The 21,299-nt window shown below is 31.5% G+C and overlaps 1 protein-coding gene across 1 annotated transcript; it reads left to right on the forward strand.

The window, feature by feature from the left end:
- Positions 1–1,563: 1,563 nt before the first annotated feature.
- Positions 1,564–20,325, forward strand: LOC134725264 (transcription factor E4F1-like). The gene is made up of 15 exons (XM_063588939.1): positions 1,564–1,661; positions 4,408–4,662; positions 7,297–7,402; positions 7,641–7,866; positions 9,356–9,482; positions 10,830–10,908; positions 11,772–11,853; positions 12,413–12,658; positions 12,948–13,100; positions 14,771–14,808; positions 16,155–16,294; positions 16,783–17,000; positions 18,041–18,239; positions 18,677–18,807; positions 19,890–20,325. Exons 1-15 carry the CDS (start codon positions 1,610–1,612, stop codon positions 20,283–20,285), a joined length of 2,448 nt encoding a protein of 815 aa, XP_063445009.1. The 5' UTR covers positions 1,564–1,609; the 3' UTR covers positions 20,286–20,325.
- The last annotated feature ends 974 nt before the right edge of the window (positions 20,326–21,299 follow it).

The raw sequence follows: 21,299 nt of genomic DNA on the forward strand, positions 1-21,299 counted from the left end.
TAGTGCGTCTATGAGAAATTGTTAAGTTGTCCTTAGGAACTTCAACTAACCCCCAATTTATTTTATACAGCATAGTTAATTTAGCCTTTTTCCTTCTTAATTCTAAATTTTCCCATTCCAATGATTTTATTAAATTTGAAACTGCTCCAGGTGATCTGTCTTTATAATCATTGAAGACAAACTACGCTGTACCTGCTCAACCTGAGTGATGTGTTGTTTTTTGTACGGATCCCAGACAGGGGAAGAGTATTCGACGACCGGACGGACAAGTGATGTGTACGTAAGGTTTTAACCTTACGTGTGCAGTTTTTTAAGTTCCTACGAAGAAAACCTAAGGTTTTATTTGCCTTACAAGTAATATTGTTAATATGCGTTCCCCAATCAAGATCATGGCTTATAGTTACGCCTAAATATTTACTGTCTTTTACTGCTTCTAAAATATGATTATGTAATATATAATCAAAAGTGGAAGGTTTACTTTTTTTAGAAATATGAATTACATAACACTTCTCAGGATTAAAATTCATTTGCCAATCCTCTTCCCATTTTACTAAACTAGACAAATCTTTTTGAAGTAATTGTGCATCAGAACTATTATTTACATTTCTATATAATAAACAGTCATCTGCAAAAAGTCTTGCGTTGCAAGTTACATGTTCGGGTAGGTCATTTATAAAGAGTAAAAATAATGTTGGGCCTAAAACTGTTCCCTGAGGGACACCAGAATCAACTGCTAATTTTGAAGATTTTACACCGTTTTATAGTAGTACTTGCTGTTGCCTGTCAGCTAAAAAGTCATTCATCCAATTAAAATTTTGATTTCTAATACCATAAAATTCTAATTTCTGGGCTAATCTTTTATGGGGGACTTTATCGAAAGCTTTGGAAAAATCTAAAAGTATGACATCTATAATGGCAAAGTTAAATATAACATTGAAATGACAACATAATATTACAGGACTACAATACAAATAAATAGGAGAACATATTAGACAAAGAAAAACATGATTAATAGATAACAAAAAGCATCAGGTTTAAAATTCAATACGCCAAAAACGCGCCTTGTCCACACAAGACTCACCAGTGACGCCCAGATATAAAAGATCGAAAGTGAAAAAAGTACAAACATGCAGCACTGAAGATCAAAAGTTGAAAAGGTTTCGCCAAAATATAAAATAGATGGACATATGTAGCCTATCTAAATCTTAAATCTTTTATATAAAAGTGATATTTTTAATTTTTAAAAAAAATCTTGTACGGTGTATATGATATGGACATATGTAGCATATTTAAAAAAAATCTTAAATCTTTGATATAAAAGCACATACAGATATTCAACCGTGACGGTAGCTGGGATTACATATTTTTGTCTGCTTAACACAAAGCTTGATAAGTTTTGTTTATCATGGTGGTATTTTTCGTTGCTGTTTAAAATTAAAAGATATACGTGATATTACTATGTTATTCAAGTAAAAAGGGACGGGGTGCACAAAACCTTTAATAAAATTTGCCATTAGAACGCACCTTACTTAAATTACTTTGAAACGCGCCCTATACTTTTACCGGAAGTAGATTATCAATCACCATTTTTCGATAGTCGCAAACCGCCATGACCGAGAACGACAAACCATCAGATGTGTCTACGACACGTTTACTTCTAGGTAACGAAGCAGACGAAAAAAGTTGAAATTGTCATTCATCATTATTGAAATACCCACAAAAGAAAATGCATAACATGTTGATGATATATGGTCTTACAAATAATTTGGTAGATTCGTTGACAACTGCCATCACTGTTTACACTCTTCCAAGACTGAAAAAAACTAATTTTTCCTGCAGTAGGATCATTAAGTTACATGTATGATAAAAATAGATTGTTAACTAATTTATGGATCTCCATGCCCTGTTTAATGATGGAGAACCAAAATCTTTAATTAATCTCCCTCCTGCCTTCTTCAAATAATCACTACGTCCCGGTATCAGGTCCTTTCGCACCATACACGTTCGCACCTCGCACATTCGCACCCAAGGTCTGTTCACACTCTACACGTTCGCCCCCAATTTTAGTTCAAAATTCCATGATTGTTGTTTTAAATTGCTTAGGTTTAAATACTGAATGTATTTATTTAGCTTGGTATGTGCAAAACATTGAAGATTTTAATAGGGCTCTTCACGGTTAGTTCAGCCATATTGGATAGGGGGCAGATTTTCATAATAGAGGTAAAAATGGTGTGAAAAATACGGGAAAACATCATTAAAACAGAGCTGTTGCTTGGTAACACACATAGGATTTCCCACACTTTCATACTATTTCCACCTTCTTCCAAAAAATCTGCCCCCTATCCAATATGGCAGAACTAACCGTGAAGAGCCCTATTGAAAAACTCAAAAGATAATTGTTTTTAACAGCTTGGTTCCTTTGATCTGAAACAATGAAACAATAAAATATAACCAAAACATGATAAAATTTATTCAACACACAAGAAAAAAAACTTAGTCAGAATCTCAATTCATTTTGAAACAAGTCAATGAGAATGACTGAAACAAAGTTATAGCGATACACTAATCAAAACATGATTGAGAGTTATTCAACACAAAATAAAAGGTTGACAGAATCCCACTTCATTTAGAAAGGATTGTTATTTTTTTTAATAAAATTGAGAATGGAAATGGGGAATGTGTCAAAGAGACAACAACCCGACCAAATAAAAAACAACAGGAGAAGGTCACCAACAGGTCTGCAATGTAGCGAGAAATTCCCGCACCCGGAGGCGTCCTTCAGCTGGCCCCTAAACAAATATATACTAGTTCAGTGATAATGAACGCCATACTAATTTCCAAATTGTACACAAGAAACTAATATAAAAATAATACAAGACTAACAAAGGCCAGAGGCTCCTGACTTGGGACAGGCGCAAAAATGCGGCGGGGTTAAACATGTTTGTGAGATCTCAACCCTCCCCATATACCTCTAACCAATGTAGAAAAATAAACGCATAACAATACGCACATTAAAATTCAGTTCAAGAGAAGTCCAATGTTGTGCCAATATGGTAAAAATAAGTAAAGTGTATGTGTGATAAACAGAATACCTTTAATATCTGTTGATCTCTGTAATCTGGTGAATATATAAGTCAGTAGACAGCAATAATACAATAATACATGTGTTCAATATAGTAAGCGGAAGTAGAAGGGAATCCTCATGACGTCAGTCGTCCAGAGGTATTGCTTGGCATACTGTAATATATGGACTCGTTCTTCTATGTATACATAAGCGGCACCACATCCGTCCCCTTCGTGTAGAATCAGTCACATATTTAAACTAAAAAAATAAACTTAAAAACAAGATAAAATACAGCAAAGAATTTAACGCTAGTTCATAACTCTCTGATATTGCGGGTAATAGTTAGAGATGCAAATTAAAACACTCTGTATAAAATATTCAATTTCTGTATAAAATCTTTAGTTGAAGAAACACAAAGTCATCCATGTATCAAAAGAAACGCATATACATATATCGGAACCTTCCTGGTACTGATAAAACTATTTACAGAATCCATTAAGAATACTGTTACTTAATACATTATCTTAAGCTTAAATAAGATTTATTCAACACAAAAAGTAATGCTGTCTCACTTTATAATGAGACAATGACAACAAAAAAACTTATAGGAATACACTTGCCAAAACTTGATTACAAAGTTATTAAACACAAAACCAATAAAAATTGGGCGTGAACATGTACATGTAGTGTGCGAACGGACTTTGGGTGCAAACATGTAGAGTGCGAAAGTGAAATGGGGCGAACAGACCCAGATTCCCACGTCCCTAGCCTGTCGACCTTTGTCCCCGGCTTGTCTAGCAAAACAGCCATTGGACATCAGAGTAATCTCAGGCTATTAATCACCTGGCCTTTAATAGTGAAGATGCTGTCATATTTTGAATCTTGCCATTGGTATGATCATATGTACATGTATTGGTACAACGATTGCCTAAGAAATCCCAAGGAAAAACTTAAAGATAAATATGTCAGTGGAAAATTTAATTTTATATGGTGTCATCAAGGGTTTTAATAAGACTATACAAATCCTTGTTTTCATATACACGATAAATACCTGCTTTTATAGATTTGTAGTAAAGAATATCATTTTAAGATTAAATTCCTCAGTCAAAGGCAAAGTAGAAATGTACAGTGAAATTTTAATTTGCATAAAGCTATAGGTCGTTACCCCATTTTTAAAATGCCTTTCCTGGGTACCTTGCATGTTTTGATGGAACAGCCCTGTGTAGTTATTCATGTGTAAAAATACATTTTTGTAGAAAGTATCTAATTTATATTTTCACAGCAATTTACATTTTTAAGAGATAAAACTGTCCTAACTAAATATAAACTTTATTTTTGCACAGAAATTGACACAGATGGAGAAGGTGATGACGACATACATTTCTGTAAAAGATGTCGTCTCATGTTCACAAGTCTTCAAGATTACCTTGATCATAAAGTACAACATGACAAATACAAAGTTAGTTTCACAAGGAACGGTAAAAACAGGAAGCTGATTATTCCTAAGCTAATACAACCAGAGGATATTAAACATGAACCAGGAAAGTCCAATGAAATTACTGATAATACGGAACAAATAATTCACAAGAAGAAAAGAGGTATATATAGCATTCTGACATCTTTATGGTATCGACATGGTATCGACAAATATTTTAAAATTCAATGAAAAATACTTACATGTTATTGTAATGAAGGAAGATGTTGGATAAACAGTGGGACAGGTGCCTGAAAACTCGAATAGACTCAATACAAATAGATATTTTAATATGACCTTTAGGGTTTTTTTTAAATTAAAGATTAATATATTTGTGCAACCATTCCTTCTAAAACAATAAATTTGTTATAAAATGTTTAATCCCTCTGAATATGAATGATAAACATATTCTCCTTACTTTTTTGTTATTACATGATGAAAAGGGGGGTCTGTAAACTGAATGTGAGTGTTGAAATTTTGTGTCATGAATTAATGTAGCATAATGAAGTATCAGTTCTTTATATATGTAATTACTAATGTATTTAAAACTCATTTCTGTGAGCTGCTTTTGTGCATAATTAGTAATACATTTGTATTCATAGAAGAAATGGGCCTTTTTTTAGCTCACCTGGCCCGAAGGGCCAAGTGAGCTTATGCCATCACTTGGCATCCGTCGTCGTAAACTATTTCAAGAATCTTCTCCTCTGAAACTACTAGGCCGAATACTTTATAACTTTAACTGAATGTTTCTTAGGGTATCTAGGTTATAAATTGAATCCGAAGTTTTGATCTGTCATCAAACATGGTCGCCATTGCTAAAAATAGAACATAGGGGTCAAATGCAGTTTTTGGCTTATATCTCAAAAACGAAAGCATTTAGAGCAAATCTGACATGGGGTAAAAATGTTCATTAGGTCAAAATTTATCAGCCCTGAAATTTTCAGATGAATCAAACAACCCATTGTTGGGTTGCTGCCACTTAATTGGTAATTTTTAGTGTTGTCAACGGTTAACCGGTCGAACGACCGAATACCGAATACCAAAAACGCTAACCGGATAACCAGACTTTTTTCAATTTGATAGTTTTCATATAACTTTGCATGGAAATCATTAAAAAGTTATGTTTCATTTAAAAATTTCGTTGTGGTTTTTAATTTGACAGATCAATTGTCCAGTATATTGATTGCTATTGTTGATCCTAAATACATAAAATTAATTAGAGCTCGGGGTAGAACCTTAAAGAAACATGATTGGTAAGCATGTTTGTTTAACAATAACTTTAAATCAGAGATGCGATTAAATTTTACTAATTAGTTCATTATTTTGTTTTTGATCTTATATTGTGTAAACTAACATCTAATTGTGTAACTTCCAGAGTGCAAGGTTTAGTCTTTCTTTAAACGAAATGCTAACTCAAAAGTTGTGAAATGCAAACCAATGTGAATGTTCTCAATGTATACGTGATAGTAACAGTAACATGCGTAAAGAAACAAGCAAACAAAGTAAAGAAACAGAAAATTAAACAATGATCGGTTTCAGACAAATTCAATTGTACGAGATCAAGATGGGTTTTTTTTATATCTGAAGTTGGTACAAATGCTATAGTTGATACGGTGTATTTATTTATTAAAAGTCAAATTTCTCCAGGAATCCTCACAGACAACCCTTATTACGCCAAAGGACAAACTTCAATTCTTTAATCGTAATATTATGACTTGGATGAAAATGTTGTCAAATTGACACTCATACCACATCTTATAACTATTTGTACATGTAGGGTACTATTGATAAGGCTTTCAAACGACAACTTAAACTACCGGTTAACCAGTTAATCGGTCGAACAATTATCTGAGTAACCGGTTACGCAAAAGTGTACGATTTGACAACACTAGTAATTTTAAGGAAATTTTGCAGTTTTTGGTCATTATCTTGAATATTATTATAGATAAATATAAACTGTAAACAGCAAAAATGATCAGCAAAGTAAGATAATATGACCAAAATTGTCAATTGACCCCTTAAGGGGTTATTGTCCTTTAATGACAAATTTTCACAATTTGTTCATCATATTTGCAAACTTTAAAAAATCCTCTCCTCTAAAACTACTCAACCAAATTCAACCAAACTTCAACTGAATGATCAGTAGGGTGTATAAAATAAAGTTTGTGTTTTATTTTCTATTTTGTCAAAAAACATGGCTGTCATGGCTAAAAATAGAACACAGGGTAAAATGCAGTTTTTGGCTTATATCTCAAAAACTCCAGCATTTAGAGCAAATAAGACAAGAAGTTAAAGTATTTATTAGGTCAAGGTCTACCTGTCCTGAAATTTTCAGCCGAATTGGGTAACTGGTTTTTCAGGTATAATGCCCCTGAATTGATGATTTTAAAGAAATTTTGCAGTTTTTGGTTATTATCTTGAATATTATTATAGATACAGATGAACTGTTAAAAGCAAAAATGTTAAGCAAAGTAAGATCTACAAATAAGTCAGTTTTTCCTATGGCTCAAATAGAACATAGGAGAAAATGATTTTTTTTTGCTTTTGAAGAAAATAGGACGATTCAAAGATCATTTAAATAAATTGAAAAGCCAAAATAATCATTGATGAGAGATTTAACCAAAAAAATTAAGGTGAGCGATTCAGGCTCTTGAGAGCCTCTTGTTTCTAAAGTTCGTTTTGCATCTAAAAGGATAAATGATAGCTACATTGTAAGTGATGCAGTCTTTTAAAGTACAGAAATTTTGTGTGATTACAGGTAGAAAAAGAAAAAGTGAGGAGGTGTTAAAGGAACAAGTACCAGAAGAGAATAACATCTATAACACATCATATACCTGTATGAAATGTGATTTGAAATTTAACAGGTAAGCCTCAGTGTTCTGACGTTGACCTTGGAACCTTAGACTGGGGTAGATGGAGACAAATGGTTAAGGATTTATGTTGCATTTGACATTGCCTAAATGTCTTCATATTAAACACATAAAAAACATACATTTAGCATGGTTTGGATCTCTCTTCTTGCATATTTATAAATATCACTTAATGTCAGAATTTACCTGAAAAATACAGTAATGTTCAGTAAAAAATATTTTGTATTATTAGAGAGGCAGCCTTGAAGAGACACATAGCTTTTGTTCATGATGAGGAAACCGTAGAAGATTCAGATGAAGACAAGATAGATGAAGATTATCTGGAAGAAGAAGATGATGATGTGGAAGACGATGAAAAGAGACCACCTAGAAGTCCTAAGCAGTATAATATCATAAAGAATTCAGATGGGGGAGAAAGACCTTATGAATGTCACATTTGTCATAATAGGTTTAAAGAGGTATTTAAGAATCTATAAACTTTTGTTAATTATGTTCCATAGGAAGATATTAATCTTCTGAATGAACACAATTAGTGTTTGTCAAACTGCTATATATCCAAAGAAAATTTCCAGATAAATTATCTGTCAAAATTTCATGAAAATTAAAGGAGCCAAATTAATTTAAGTAAAAGTGTTTGGTACCACCTTAAAATAAAATGTGAACTGGCAGACTTAATAAACTAAAATGTAGCATTTTAGTTTCTATGAATCATTATAGGTAAAAAATATGCACTGATATTTTAAGCTGCTTTTTTTTTTATTTTAATTTTTTAATGAAATCTGTACATTTGCTAGTAATGAAACAATAAATACAGGTACCTTATCCCGGTCTCGTTAATTTTAGCAATAGAACATGTAAATATATATTTAGTATTTGTTAGTTCATTTTACAAACATTATATCAGCTGTAGTTACTATGATATAATACCAAATTTTCATTTGCATTTTAAGATTTAGAAAATAACATAATAGAATGTTCAAAAGAAAAAGAACCACAAAGGGGCTCTCATTGGGGGGTTCTGATCCCGGATCCATACTTACTGTTTTTCAGATTCCTGTATCCCGCTTATACCATGTACCTAAGCAATTCTCATTTTTTTGTAATTCCCATGTCCTGCTAGACCTTAATTCCCATTTTCACGGCACAATAATTTGACTTTGGCAATCCCGTGTTATGCTTAGACCCCAATGAGACCAACCACAAATGAATGTATGATCAAATTAGAATAATTACTTTAACTTACATACAGATATTCTTAGTTTTATAGCTTTTTATGCCCCACCTACGATAGTAGAGGGGCATTATGTTTTCTGGTCTGTGCCTCCGTTCGTTTGTTCGTCCGTTCGTTCGTCCCGCTTCAGGTTAAAGTTTTTGGTCGAGGTAGTTTTTGATGAAGTTGAAGTCCAATCAATTTGAAACTTAGTACACATGTTCCCTATGATATGATCTTCCTAATTTTAATGTCAAATTAAAGTATTGACCCCAATTTCATGGTCCACTGAACAAAGAAAAAGACAGTGTGAAGCTCAGGTTAAAGTTTTTGGTCAAGGTAGTTTTTGATGAAGTTGAAGTCCAATCAACTTGAAACTTAGTACACATGTTAACTATGATATGATCTTTCTTATTTTAATGCCAAATTAAAGTATCAACCCCAATTTCACGGTCCAGTGAACATGTAAAATGATAGTGCGAGTGGGGCATCCTTGTACTATGGACACATTCTTGTTTTAAGTATGAAAAAGAACTGAATTTAACAAAATTTAAAATAATTAAAAAAAAAAAAAAAATTAATACATAAAAAGAAAAAGAAAAAGAAAATAAATTTAATGTTCTGATGAATATTTTTTATCTTAGTTAACAAATCAACATTCTATCATGTTTTATGTTGGGTTTTTTTAACAATATTTCTTAACTATTTTAAAAAATTGTTTTTATGTTTGTTTTCAGGTCAGTATTTTGAAAACCCACATGCTGACCCACAGTGATAACAGAGACTTTCCATGCTCAATACAAGGTTGTACCTATGCTTTTAAAACAAAAGGTGCTTTAAAGCGTCATCTCAGAAGACATACAGGTATTGTCAAAAAATATATATCTTCATTACAAAAATAAATTACAAAAATATATATCTTGATTACAAAAATATATATCTTGATTACAAAAATATATATCTTGATTACAAAAATATATATCTTCATTACAAAAATATATATCTTGATTACAAAAATATATATCTTGATTACAAAAATCAAAATGAATAAGAATATGACAAAAAAATGATAGGAATATCAAACTAAAGATAAACTAACTAATTGGCTAAAAAAAGTTTGCGGTTAAAGATAGTATTTTGTTTCTTCCTTGAATGTGGTTGCCTTGAATATTTGAAGTCTTGGGCTAATTCCATGCCTGTTAAAACCCAAAACTTTCAAATTTGATAATTGCTGCCTCTATGTTATGATTTGTCTTGTTAGGGTGACATGTCATGTTGAGAGTAATCCCATTAAAAATTTATTTGGCATGTTGGTATATCATTATATTGCCTAATGGGTAAGGTAGCACTCCACAGTTAGAAAATAAAATTAAAAATGAGCCACAAAATGTTTTATCATTTCCTATTCCTGGATTTCTAATACATTAACCTAACTGTTTGTGTTGTACATATGCAAATGTATGTAATCAGTATCTTCCATAGATTTGATTTTCAAAAGTTAAAAGGGTGAAAATTAATTCCTTTTATGTGTATCCATGGCAACATTCTGCATTTATTTCCCATAAAATATTGCAAAAAGGGGGGTGAACATGTCACATTTTCCCCCAAAATTTGGATCAAACTAGAATTTCAATGCCTTTGAGTGATACCTTTTCAGAAACTGTTTCCCTAAATCTTCTTAATGATCAAATAAAAAATGGGTGTCTTTCGCCTCATTTTTTCGTAAAATCCAATCACAAAGTTCGTGCGATAAAAAGTTGGAAAAAAACATAACAATAATTGCCGGACCAATGTATGGTAGGGACATGCAAATACGGACTGTCATACAGAAAACAGCCTACATTACATACATTACATAACCTTCATGTTCTTATAAACCCAATACAAAGGCTATTTTAATACTCAGCTATCCAAAAATGAATTTTATTGCACACTAGCTCTCATATTTGAAAAATTCACAGGGGCCAAAATGCGAAACTACACACCTAACTGTGGAGTGCTACCTAAGGTGAAAACTGTTTTGTTTGTACAATACAAAGGTTGACTCAAATTCTGATCTTGAAAATAACTAGAATAACAGATTTCTCAAGCTATTAAAATTCCAAAATCATATTTTTGAAATAATGGTATTAAAAGATGCAAGCCCAAGTATATTTGTTATTTGTTATATAAAGGCGAATTAACTAATGAACTTTTATTTGTTATTTAAAGGAGAAAGACCTTATTCTTGTGAGGCATGTGGTCGTAGTTTTACAGAATCTGGTGCTCTGACTAGGCACATGAGATCAAGGTAGGTTTTATATAATTGGAAGATTAAGTGTTTGAGGATTATTTTTTACAAATATTTCCACCTGTTTACAGAACTTGTAGACTTTGAAATAATACTTTAATACTAAATACTGAAGTTAGTACCTTTTACTCATAGTCTGAAAGTTTGTTCCTATTGCTAAAACAAATACTGTTTAGAAAAACTGGCAACATAATTTGCTTATAATAAACTAGACCTCAAAGAAATACAGTTTCACTTAATTTGCACAAATTGAGGTGTATACTATTTATTGAATATGCCACAAGAAAAAAATATACTTTTAACTAAATACATGATATTCACTAGTTGCTATGAATACAATTTTCACTGCATTGACAGAATTATTTTCAATAAATGTTAAAAGTCTGTCTCAGAAATAGGGTTGAACTACGGTATTCATAGAACTTGCATACCTACAAATACATGCACTTTCAAAATCCTGATGAGAAAATTTTTGTACTTTCAAAATTGTGTAGCTACAAACTTTGAAGATACATAATTTATCGTATTTTCACACAAATAAATACTTTACAGAAACACTTTTTTAATGGATTTGCTTTAGTTGAAATGAATACTTTATAGGATTTTTTTTATGAACACTACACTTAGTAAATGAAATTACTCATTTACAAGGTTGATTCTTTATTTCCATTTTAAAAGTTCTAATCGGTTTACTCCAACTTATCCAAAACCTTCAGTAGTCATATAAGACTCATTAATAGAATGTTATATATAACTGCACTTACATAAAAATCATTATTACAATAAAAACAAATTGACTTGCAATGTTTTAGGAGGTTAAAGTCATGTGTACATGATAATACTTTTTATTTGTCTATTTTCAGAGTGCCTTGTACTAATAAGTCGGATAGCGATTTACCAAGGTATAAAATGAAATGGAATCTGCCAAATCAAACCATTCACCAAGTAAGTTTCAATAGTTTATATTTGAAAAATAGGGAATATTAAGGCATATTAAATTAACTTTCTGTTACACAAGACTCTGCCACACCAAAAACTTGCTGCTCACTTCCTTGTATTTATCAACGAACCAAAATATAGAATATTTTAAAATCTGTGTTGTTTGGTTCAAATTTTGACCACTTTAAACTTCGTCAAAATGCCATAACTAATGATAACTTCAATTCATTTATATGAAAATTCCTTTTTTACCTCTGATTATTAGAAAATTAAGACTTCGTGTAAAGTCTTATGTTTGCATAATTGGTCAAATGTAAAAAGAAATTTTCTTTGATGATTTTTAAACTTTGGGATTACACAACTGTAAAAGATTGTAGTGATGGGAATGCTTGACCAAATATCAGATTTCTTTTGAGATAAAATGGCTGGAACAGAGTATCATAGCTTCATTGTACAACCAATCATCTGTTTTGACAGCTTTTTGGAATTACTTTTGGTTTTGATCTCACCAAATAATGGTTCTGTCATGAAATTTGATTATTGATTTTGTTGACTTGATTTGTAGATTGGTGACCCTGACATACAGGAAGTTGATGAAGAATCGTCTGTTGTACAAATATCTGACCTAGTGGCTGCAGCCTTGAACTCTGACACCCTACATACTAATGCTGACGGTAGTATACAGGTAGTAATTTCAGCAGATCAAAGTGATATAAGACTGACGGGGCTGGATGGCAATTCTGATGAAGTTGTGGTTATCAACCTCGGAAATGCTGAACAAGAAGAGACAATTTCCTCAACACACTGTCAGGTATGTGATAACTTTAGTTAGTTAGAGCTTGAGGAACATAAGGTACAGATATCCAATCTCTTGTACAAATTTTATCTTTGAATGACATAGGAAAGAGGACAAACAACAGGTATTAAAATCTAACTATACATTGGCAGGTAAATATATAATTGAAAAAAAATTGTATGTAAATTTTATAACAGCACTAGGCAAGCCCATGTGTTTGACATGAGCATTAACAAATTATGAGTATGTATGCATCAGTCAGGCTTTCAAGGTTAATTTTAAGATAACATTTATTTTCTGATAGGTCTGTGAAGAGCAGTTACCAACAATATACCAGCTAAAGGAACATCTGAGAAAGCATATAACAGATCATGCTAATAGATGTAAAATATGTCATTTTATATCAGAGGATCAAGAACAGCTGATGAAACATTACACAGCACATCACCCAGATGAGGTAGGCAGTTTTTATCTGCATACTCCCCTCACACAAGTCCAGCATTGATACTGTTTATTATGAATCTGACCAATACCTACAATAAGGTATAAATATCCAATTTAGAAATACTTGGGTTCTTTGAAAAATATTTGTTTGGTGATTTATGTTATTTTAAAAATAGACAATACTTAATTGATTTTGAGCCAATAGTGTATATACTGTTACACAAATTAACAAATGTATGAGTGTACTTACAGACCATTTTGATTATCTTGAGCTTCATTCCTGAAGTTGAAAGAAGAGTACTATTGTGGTGGTTAAAATATGTTGTTATATCTACTCCAGAGTCTAGATATGTAGAATGTTAGAATTTAGAGAGATGAACCTTAAAGTTTAAGTTTACTTGGTTAAACGTGTATGATCTTTTTCCATAACTTCTTTCGGGATCTTTTGCTATCTTTATACATCTATGTCTAGGGTTGTAACTTTTCTCAAGAGGGATTTCAAAAGAGTGTTTCTTATGATGGTATAATTCATGGGATAAAATTGATAATGGAAATGGGGAATGTGTCAAAGAGACAACAACCCGACCATAGAAAACAGCAGAAGGTCACCAACAGGTCTTCAATGAAGCGAGAAATCCCAACACCTGGAGGCGTGCTTCAGCTGGCCCCTAAACAAATATATACTAGTTCAGTGATAATGAACGCCATACTAACTTCCAAATTGTACACAAGAAACTAAAATTAATATAATAGCCATATAAACAACAATACTGTCAAGGCCAAATTACATTCCTTCATGATTAACTGAATCTACAGATACCCATTATTTGTTGATACATGGTATCTGTTAGGTAAGAATTTCTTACACAGCTACTTTTGCATAGGTACTATTTCTGCACTAAAAATTTGTAGTACTGGAAATCTACTTTTAATATTCAGTACTATTTTGTTACTCTAAAACTATTGTAATATTTAGGTACCTGTATTTTACAGTACTTGATTTGTACTTAAATTTAAGTATTACAGGTTTTTGGTTACTACCTTTACATTTTCAGCATTTTGAAAGTTTTTCTATTTAAGATCTCTTTAAGTTATGATTTTCAAACATGGAATATTGTATTATCTCTGTACAAAAATATTTAGTACAAATCAAGTACTGTAAAATACAAGTACCTAAATATTACAATAGTTTTAAAGTAAAGAAATAGTACTAAATATTAAAAGTAAATTTCCAGCACTGCATTTTTTTTTAGTACAGAAATAGTACTAAATATTAAAAGTAAATTTCCAGCACTGCATTTTTTTTTAGTACAGAAATAGTATCTATGCAAAAGTAGCTGTGTATCCAGGTGAATCTTAACATATCTGTATAAAGGTTCCTGATAAGATAAATACTTGGTGTCCATACATTGGTGCCAATCAGGAGTCAGTTTCACGAAAATACTTAAACTAAGATATTGTAATTGTTCATTACTAAGGATCATTTTAGAGAATAATTGTAAGGTTTGTTTGTGAAACCAACATAACTAATATGACTGTCATCATCTTATGTCTCTTTCCATTGGTCTACAAAAACTGGAAATACATATATAGATGGTTGAGTCAAATTATAAAAAAAAAATACAAAAATACAAAATAAATCTATGACAGATTTTGTAGTTTAATATAAATTTTTATTTTCAGAGTGATGACATACTTGCAGTACCTTTTAAAGAAGAAGGGTAAGTTATAATGCTTTTGATCCTTGCAACTAAGGCTTAAATTTTTGTCTAAGATTGTGCATGTTTTCATTGCTTAAACAGACATTTGGTTGTTCAGTACAGGTATCTCAAATGTCTTTATACTTTTAAGTGCATTTAACTTTGCAACTTTCAGATGCTTAGAAAAAAAAATATACAAAGCAGTAGATTTAGTATTTTTACAAGATAGACAGGCTTCCACACTATTACTTATATAAAACAAAAGTCTGCAAATACAATTTCAATGCAGTTTTACAGGTCCATGGATAAACCAGATTTTTATACCCCAGCTTTAAAAAAGGGGGGTTATACTGTTTTACCTCTGTCTGTCCTTCCGTCAGTCCGTCCATCCCATGAATATTTTTCGTCGCTTTTTTCTCAGGAACTACAATACAAGGATTTCTGAAATTTGGTTTCAGTGTTTATCTAAGTCAGCTATACCGTGTGATGTGTTTTCAGATTGATCACTTGACAACTTCCTGTTTACCGAACACTTGTATGATTTTACACATGATAGCCAAGTTGAAAATTTTCGTCCCATTTTTCTCAAGAACTGCAATACAAGGATTTCTGAAATTTGGTTTCAGGATTTATATAAGTCAGCTATACCGTGTGATGCGTTTTCAGATTCATCACTCGACAACTTTCTGTTTACCGAACACTTGCGTATTTTTACACTATTAATATTATCCACTTGCGGCGGGGGTATTATCAGTGAGCAGTAGCTCGCAGTTTCACTTGTAAGTGATACAGACCATCTGTTTGTATAATGTCATAGTGTAACCATGAAAGTTCTTCAATAGTCCATTTGCCAATTACCAATTACCAATAATTGATTCTGTTATTACACACTTTTTAAACGAATTACTTCCCTTTGTGAATTGTAGACTGGTTCCATAACGGACAAAAATGGCTTTTGCCAATGCAAAGCATGGCAAATTAAAAGTGGTGTATAGGCGGTTCAACTAATTTTTCATGAAAAACAATTTCTGATGTCAAAAGTATTTACCTTAATAACAAATTAATGTAATTAAATGAATTGAAAACCTTCAAGATTACTCACATTATGCACAGGTAAATTTGCTCATTCTGCTAGCTCCCAATTGTAAATAAAAATTAATGTCCCTCATAAGGGATACAACTAAAAAGGGATCTCTAATAACAGGATCCATTGACAGGAATTGGCAAATAGCCTATTGTGACCAAAGATCAACACAAGAACCATTTCTAAGGATTTACAAGGGCTCTAAGTTAAAGTATTATAACTTCAGATTTGGTGTGTGTATTTATTTTTATGAATCTGTAACAACTGACAATTCTGTTTGTAGTGCCAAGGATGCATTAAAGCAGTTACTAGAATTACCAGATGAAGATGAAGAAAATGACAAACTAACACAGAAATGTCCTGTTTGTCTAAAACCATTTAGAGGGAGTTCATATCTCAAACTACATATGAAATCACATATAGGTAGGTTAATGTTTTCACAAATCTAGAAATTCTTTGTGTTCCATTTAATAGTGAAAGGCATAGAAAATTAAAAAAAAAAAAGCAATTTTTTAATATAAAACCTTTAAACATTTTAAAGTGTAGTTTGTTAGATCATGTTTCAGTTTAATATGAGTGACATATTTTTGAAAAAAGTGTCTATTTGAAGAAAGAAAAGTAGTTGAAAACTTTTTAAGCCTTTATTTGGGCCTTGAAATATCATTACCCGGTAGTTTGGAAAGGTCTCAAAAGTGCTTTAAGAGGTCAAAGTTCCAGATCGCTGTTTATAGAAATAGAACTTTTCTTAAACAAATGCTTTTCAGATGAAATCAAGAATTGTTTTTGCTTCAATGGAACTGAAGATATAAAGATATAGGGAAGGGAAAGTTCAACTATTGAAATGAAAATAGAAGGATACTAATTTAGGCATGACTGCATTGTATTTATATAATATTTATTTTTAATTACAGGTGAAAAAGCTCATAAATGTACTGTTTGTGAAAAAAGTTTTATAACCAAAGACACTTTAAATAAACATATGAGTGTTCATAATACAGAAAGGCAATATAAATGTGGTGAATGTGGTAAACTGTTCAAAAGGATCTCTCATGTCAGGGAACATCTCAAAATACATTCTGTTGATAGACCATTTCCTTGTTCAGTCTGCTCAAAGTCCTTCAAGTCAGCTGTAAGTAACTTTACACGTAAATAAAAATGGCATAATTTTTTGTATTACTTATACAAAAGTCTTTTTATTCTTTTAATGCTCTTATGATGCCCCACCTACGATAGTAGAGGGGCATTATGTTTTCTGGTCTGTGCGTCCGTCCTTCCGTCCGTCCTTCCGTCTGTCCTTCCGTCTGTTTGTTCAGGTTAAAGTTTTTGGTCAAGGTAGTTTTTGATGAAGTTGAAGTCCAATCAACTTCAAATTTAGTACACATGTTCCCTATGATATGATCTTTCTAATTTAATTGCAAAATTAGACTTTTGACCCCAATTTCACGGTTCACTGAACATAGAAAATAATAGTGCCAGTTTCAGGTTAAAGTTTTTGGTCAAGGTAGTTTTTGATGAAGTTGAAGTCCAATCAACTTAAAACTTAGTATATACGTTCCTTATGATATGATCTTTCTAATTTAATTGTCAAATTAGACTTTTGACCCCAATTTCACGGTCCACTGAACATAGAAAATAATAGTGCAAGTTTCAGGTTAAAGTATTTGGTCAAGGTATTTTTTTGATGAAGTTGAAGTCCAATCAACTTCAAACTTAGTACACATGTTCCCTATGATATGATCTTTCTAATTTAATTGCCAAATTAGACTTTTGACCCCAATTTCACAGTCCACTGAACATAGAAAATGATAATGTGAATGGGGCATTCGTGTACTATGGACACATTCTTGTTTTTTTAATGTGTTAGTATCCAATTGAGAATATATGAAAGGATGCTAATTTCGAATAATAGTATATAGCGAATAAACTCATAGATGCTTGATGTTTGAAGTCATCTTAATGTAGCTGTGTATAAATGTAAATTTTTGAAAATAAACAAAGTTTATAAGGATAGTTTGTCTTCCATTCAATACTGGGAGTTCCTTTTATTCACTATTTAAACAAATAAGAATATAAAAAAGTTATATAATTTAACTGCATACCAAAACACCAAGGAAAAAAAAATTATGAAAAGTATAACTTTAGTGTTTTCATTGTTGTTTTTATTTGCAGAATGCTATGAGGGTACACATGAGAACACATACCAGTATTTTACCATATGAATGTAAATTTTGTCATCGTAAATTTCGAGAGAAAGCATCACTGCTGCGACATGTTAGAATGCATACAGGAGAACGTCCATTTAAATGTAACAGATGTGGTAGGGCATTTGCTGAACATGGTACACTTAACAGACATCTAAAGGCAAAAGGTAGGCAGAACATTCACTTACATTACACACTCAATGACATCTAGAAACTTTAAAAAGAAGGCAAAAATTTCTAAAATTACAAGCTAATCAAGCATTTAAAGGTAGTCTGTATCTTGCATGCAAAATAAAAAATCAAAGATGGGCAGTGCTTACACTAACATGACTACTTTACGTACATCTAGACAGGGCATTCACTAACATGGCACCTATAAATGGCATAAAAAATAGGCAAGGTTTTTCATCAACATAACCTACTAAATATGTGTCTGAAAGTAGATAGGATATTACTAGCATTATAGTTAAAACCATTGTTTTAAGATCTGATGTCCAGCAGGTAAAAATGTTCTTAATTCTCTCTCTAAAAAGCTACAATAAGTTGTAAAATGTTTATAATTTTTCACTTCTTGAAGTTTTCAAAATGCTGCATTTTATTTCAGTTCCATGTACTGGCCATTCATTACCAATTCATCAGGACCAGACAGATTATAATGCTACAGTTTTATCAGAATTTTCCTCTGTTGTTGCAGACACTCAGCAGTATATCATGTCTGACACTACTGAACAGCAGGTATAGTATTGGGGTGTTTTCTTTGGCAGATATTTTGCCTTTTTTCTAAGTAATAAGCAGTCGTTATATACATCTCTGACAGAAGGGTTCAGAACAAGTAAATCATAGAATTGTGGGACAGAACTTTACTGTTGCATGGAAACCAGAAAATAACAATATTATGGTTTGACAAAAGACCTATTTTTTTTTTTTTTATAATTTATTATTTTTCTTCATGAATCTACAAGTATCAACATATATTTATATTGTGGCACAACAAGCAGGCAAATGAAATAGAAAAAAGCATTATAAGCATTCTATGAACTAACACTTAGTAATCTATGGATTAAGTATAGTAATAACATTATCATTTTATAGTTATAGTAGTGCAAGAAATATATATGAGCATACATATGGTATGGTATAACAGTATACAGATAATTTCAAATGCTCATATACATAAATGTTAAATTTAATTAATGACATTAGACCTATTTATTAGCGAACCATATAGACTTGACATAAATGTAAAGTTCTGTATTAAACATTTTGATCATTATGCAATACATGAAAGTATGGAAATGTAGTTGTCATCTTCATATTAAGAAATTTCTTAGTTCAATGAAAGCAATTGATCTATTTTTCAATGGATTTTTTACGTGGGAGATGGGGTGATTTGAAATACTCCCCTTAAAACACAAAAACTGGAAGTAGTATTGATGGTATTTTTTTTTTTAAATCAAAGGTGTTGGACATTCCTCTATAGAATGATACACAATTCCTTAGTAGCTGATGAATTTTAATGTTGCTTTGCCTTAAAACAGCATTACCTTCTGCAATCAATTCAACATACATATAAAACACTCAAATTTCAGTAAAATGTTTATAAATGACATTCATAAGAAAAGCAGTTTGTAATGTGAATTTTACTGTTGGACACCATAAAAAAACCCATCTCTCTATCAAATACATAGAAAATCATTGCCAACCCACTATATTCATCTGCAAAAATCTGAAAAATTATTGATTTTGGTGTGAACTTATTACAAGTACATTTGATTTAGATTGTGTAGAAACTTAAACAAATCTACTTTTGTTTGTAGGTAGAAGAAGCCACAGAATATGTTGTTGTTCAGACAGGTTCAGATGACTATCAGAATGTTGAGATTATTACTGAGGAGGAAGTTATAGATGGTATGGAGGTCTCAAGAGATTATATACTATTGAATGAAGAAGGGGGAAATGTCAGAATAGTAGATTCTAAAACTGGAGAGACAATTGCAACAATGCCAGCATCAGCATTAACTGATTCTTCTTCATCAGGGGAGATAATTGCCACTATACCACCGAACTATACAGAAGTGGAAGAATCAGTCAGTGACGATCAAATTGCTCAATCACTTATTCAGGCTATAGAAGAGGGAAATACCATTGTAGAAAATGTGCAAGTGACAGAAATGCAAATTGTAGAACACAATGAGGATCAAGTTTCTAATTGATGATGATAATACTAATTTATATTAAAGTTCTTGTGAAACATACTAATAAAGCAAATTGTTCTGTGATTTTTTAATGCAAGATAATGTCAGTTAAGCCTCAAATTAGCTTCGAGATGGAGGGTTCAGAATGGAAAAATAGAGACATATATACAGACATATTTTTCATTAAAAAGTTCAAATATGTTTATCTACTTTGAGCAAAAACTAAAGTAGATAAACAGAAAACAGAAAAAATGGTCAGCACATCAAGATTAACAAAAAAAGTATCTTAATTCATGAATTATATTCTAATCTTTAATTTTTCATGAAATGCATAGAACCAGGTGACAAGCAAAGGCTTTTTAGACCATCTTTTTTTTTTACTCACTAGATTTCCTTCCAAAAGAAACATTCTCTTTCTGTTTCACATACTGGGGATCAAAGAGTTGACACATGATTCACTTGCTATAATAATGGCTATGTGAATAACTGGAATCTACAGTATTTTAAAGGGCAATATTGTAAAACTCACTGGTCAATTGAAATCTGTTATTGTGTACATGATTACGATTATGAACAAAAAATTTATTCACAGACAAAATATCTATAAACCCTTTATAAATTGATAGTTCTAAGCTTCACGTTTTATCCAAAATCTTAACCGACAATTAAATTGAGGTTATGGCTATAATATTTGTGTCAGAAGGAAAATCTCCTCCAAAGCAACCCACATACTGGTACCTAATATTGTTGACCTATCATGGATAGTTGCAGAGAAACATAACTGGATCAATGAAGCCATACGTTATAATCCTTTGAAATATGATTATTGCCAAATTTTCAGCGGTTGGAAAAATAATTACAATTGACATACTTGGGAAGGATTGCTATGGATGATTTCGACAACAAATGTAGGCGTGTTATACACCATTGTAAAGATAAATCAATTTAGATTTACGATATTACAAGTTTTAGTGGGGTTGACAGCCTAAAAAGCGGCATATATCGGACATTTTTCGAAAATGCAAGTGAAGT

The sequence above is a fragment of the Mytilus trossulus genome, chromosome 7, assembly GCF_036588685.1.
Source record: "Mytilus trossulus isolate FHL-02 chromosome 7, PNRI_Mtr1.1.1.hap1, whole genome shotgun sequence".
Taxonomy (NCBI): Eukaryota; Metazoa; Mollusca; class Bivalvia; order Mytilida; family Mytilidae; genus Mytilus; species Mytilus trossulus.

Excerpts from the sequence above, each read along its gene's own strand:
- LOC134725264 (XM_063588939.1), top strand. The coding sequence starts at position 1,610 with ATGACCGAGAACGACAAACCATCAGATGTGTCTACGACACGTTTACTT. Across the intron at positions 7,867-9,355 it reads GTCATAATAGGTTTAAAGAG|GTCAGTATTTTGAAAACCCA; the intron begins GTATTTAAGAAT and ends GTTTGTTTTCAG. Across the intron at positions 13,101-14,770 it reads CAGCACATCACCCAGATGAG|AGTGATGACATACTTGCAGT; the intron begins GTAGGCAGTTTT and ends TTTTATTTTCAG.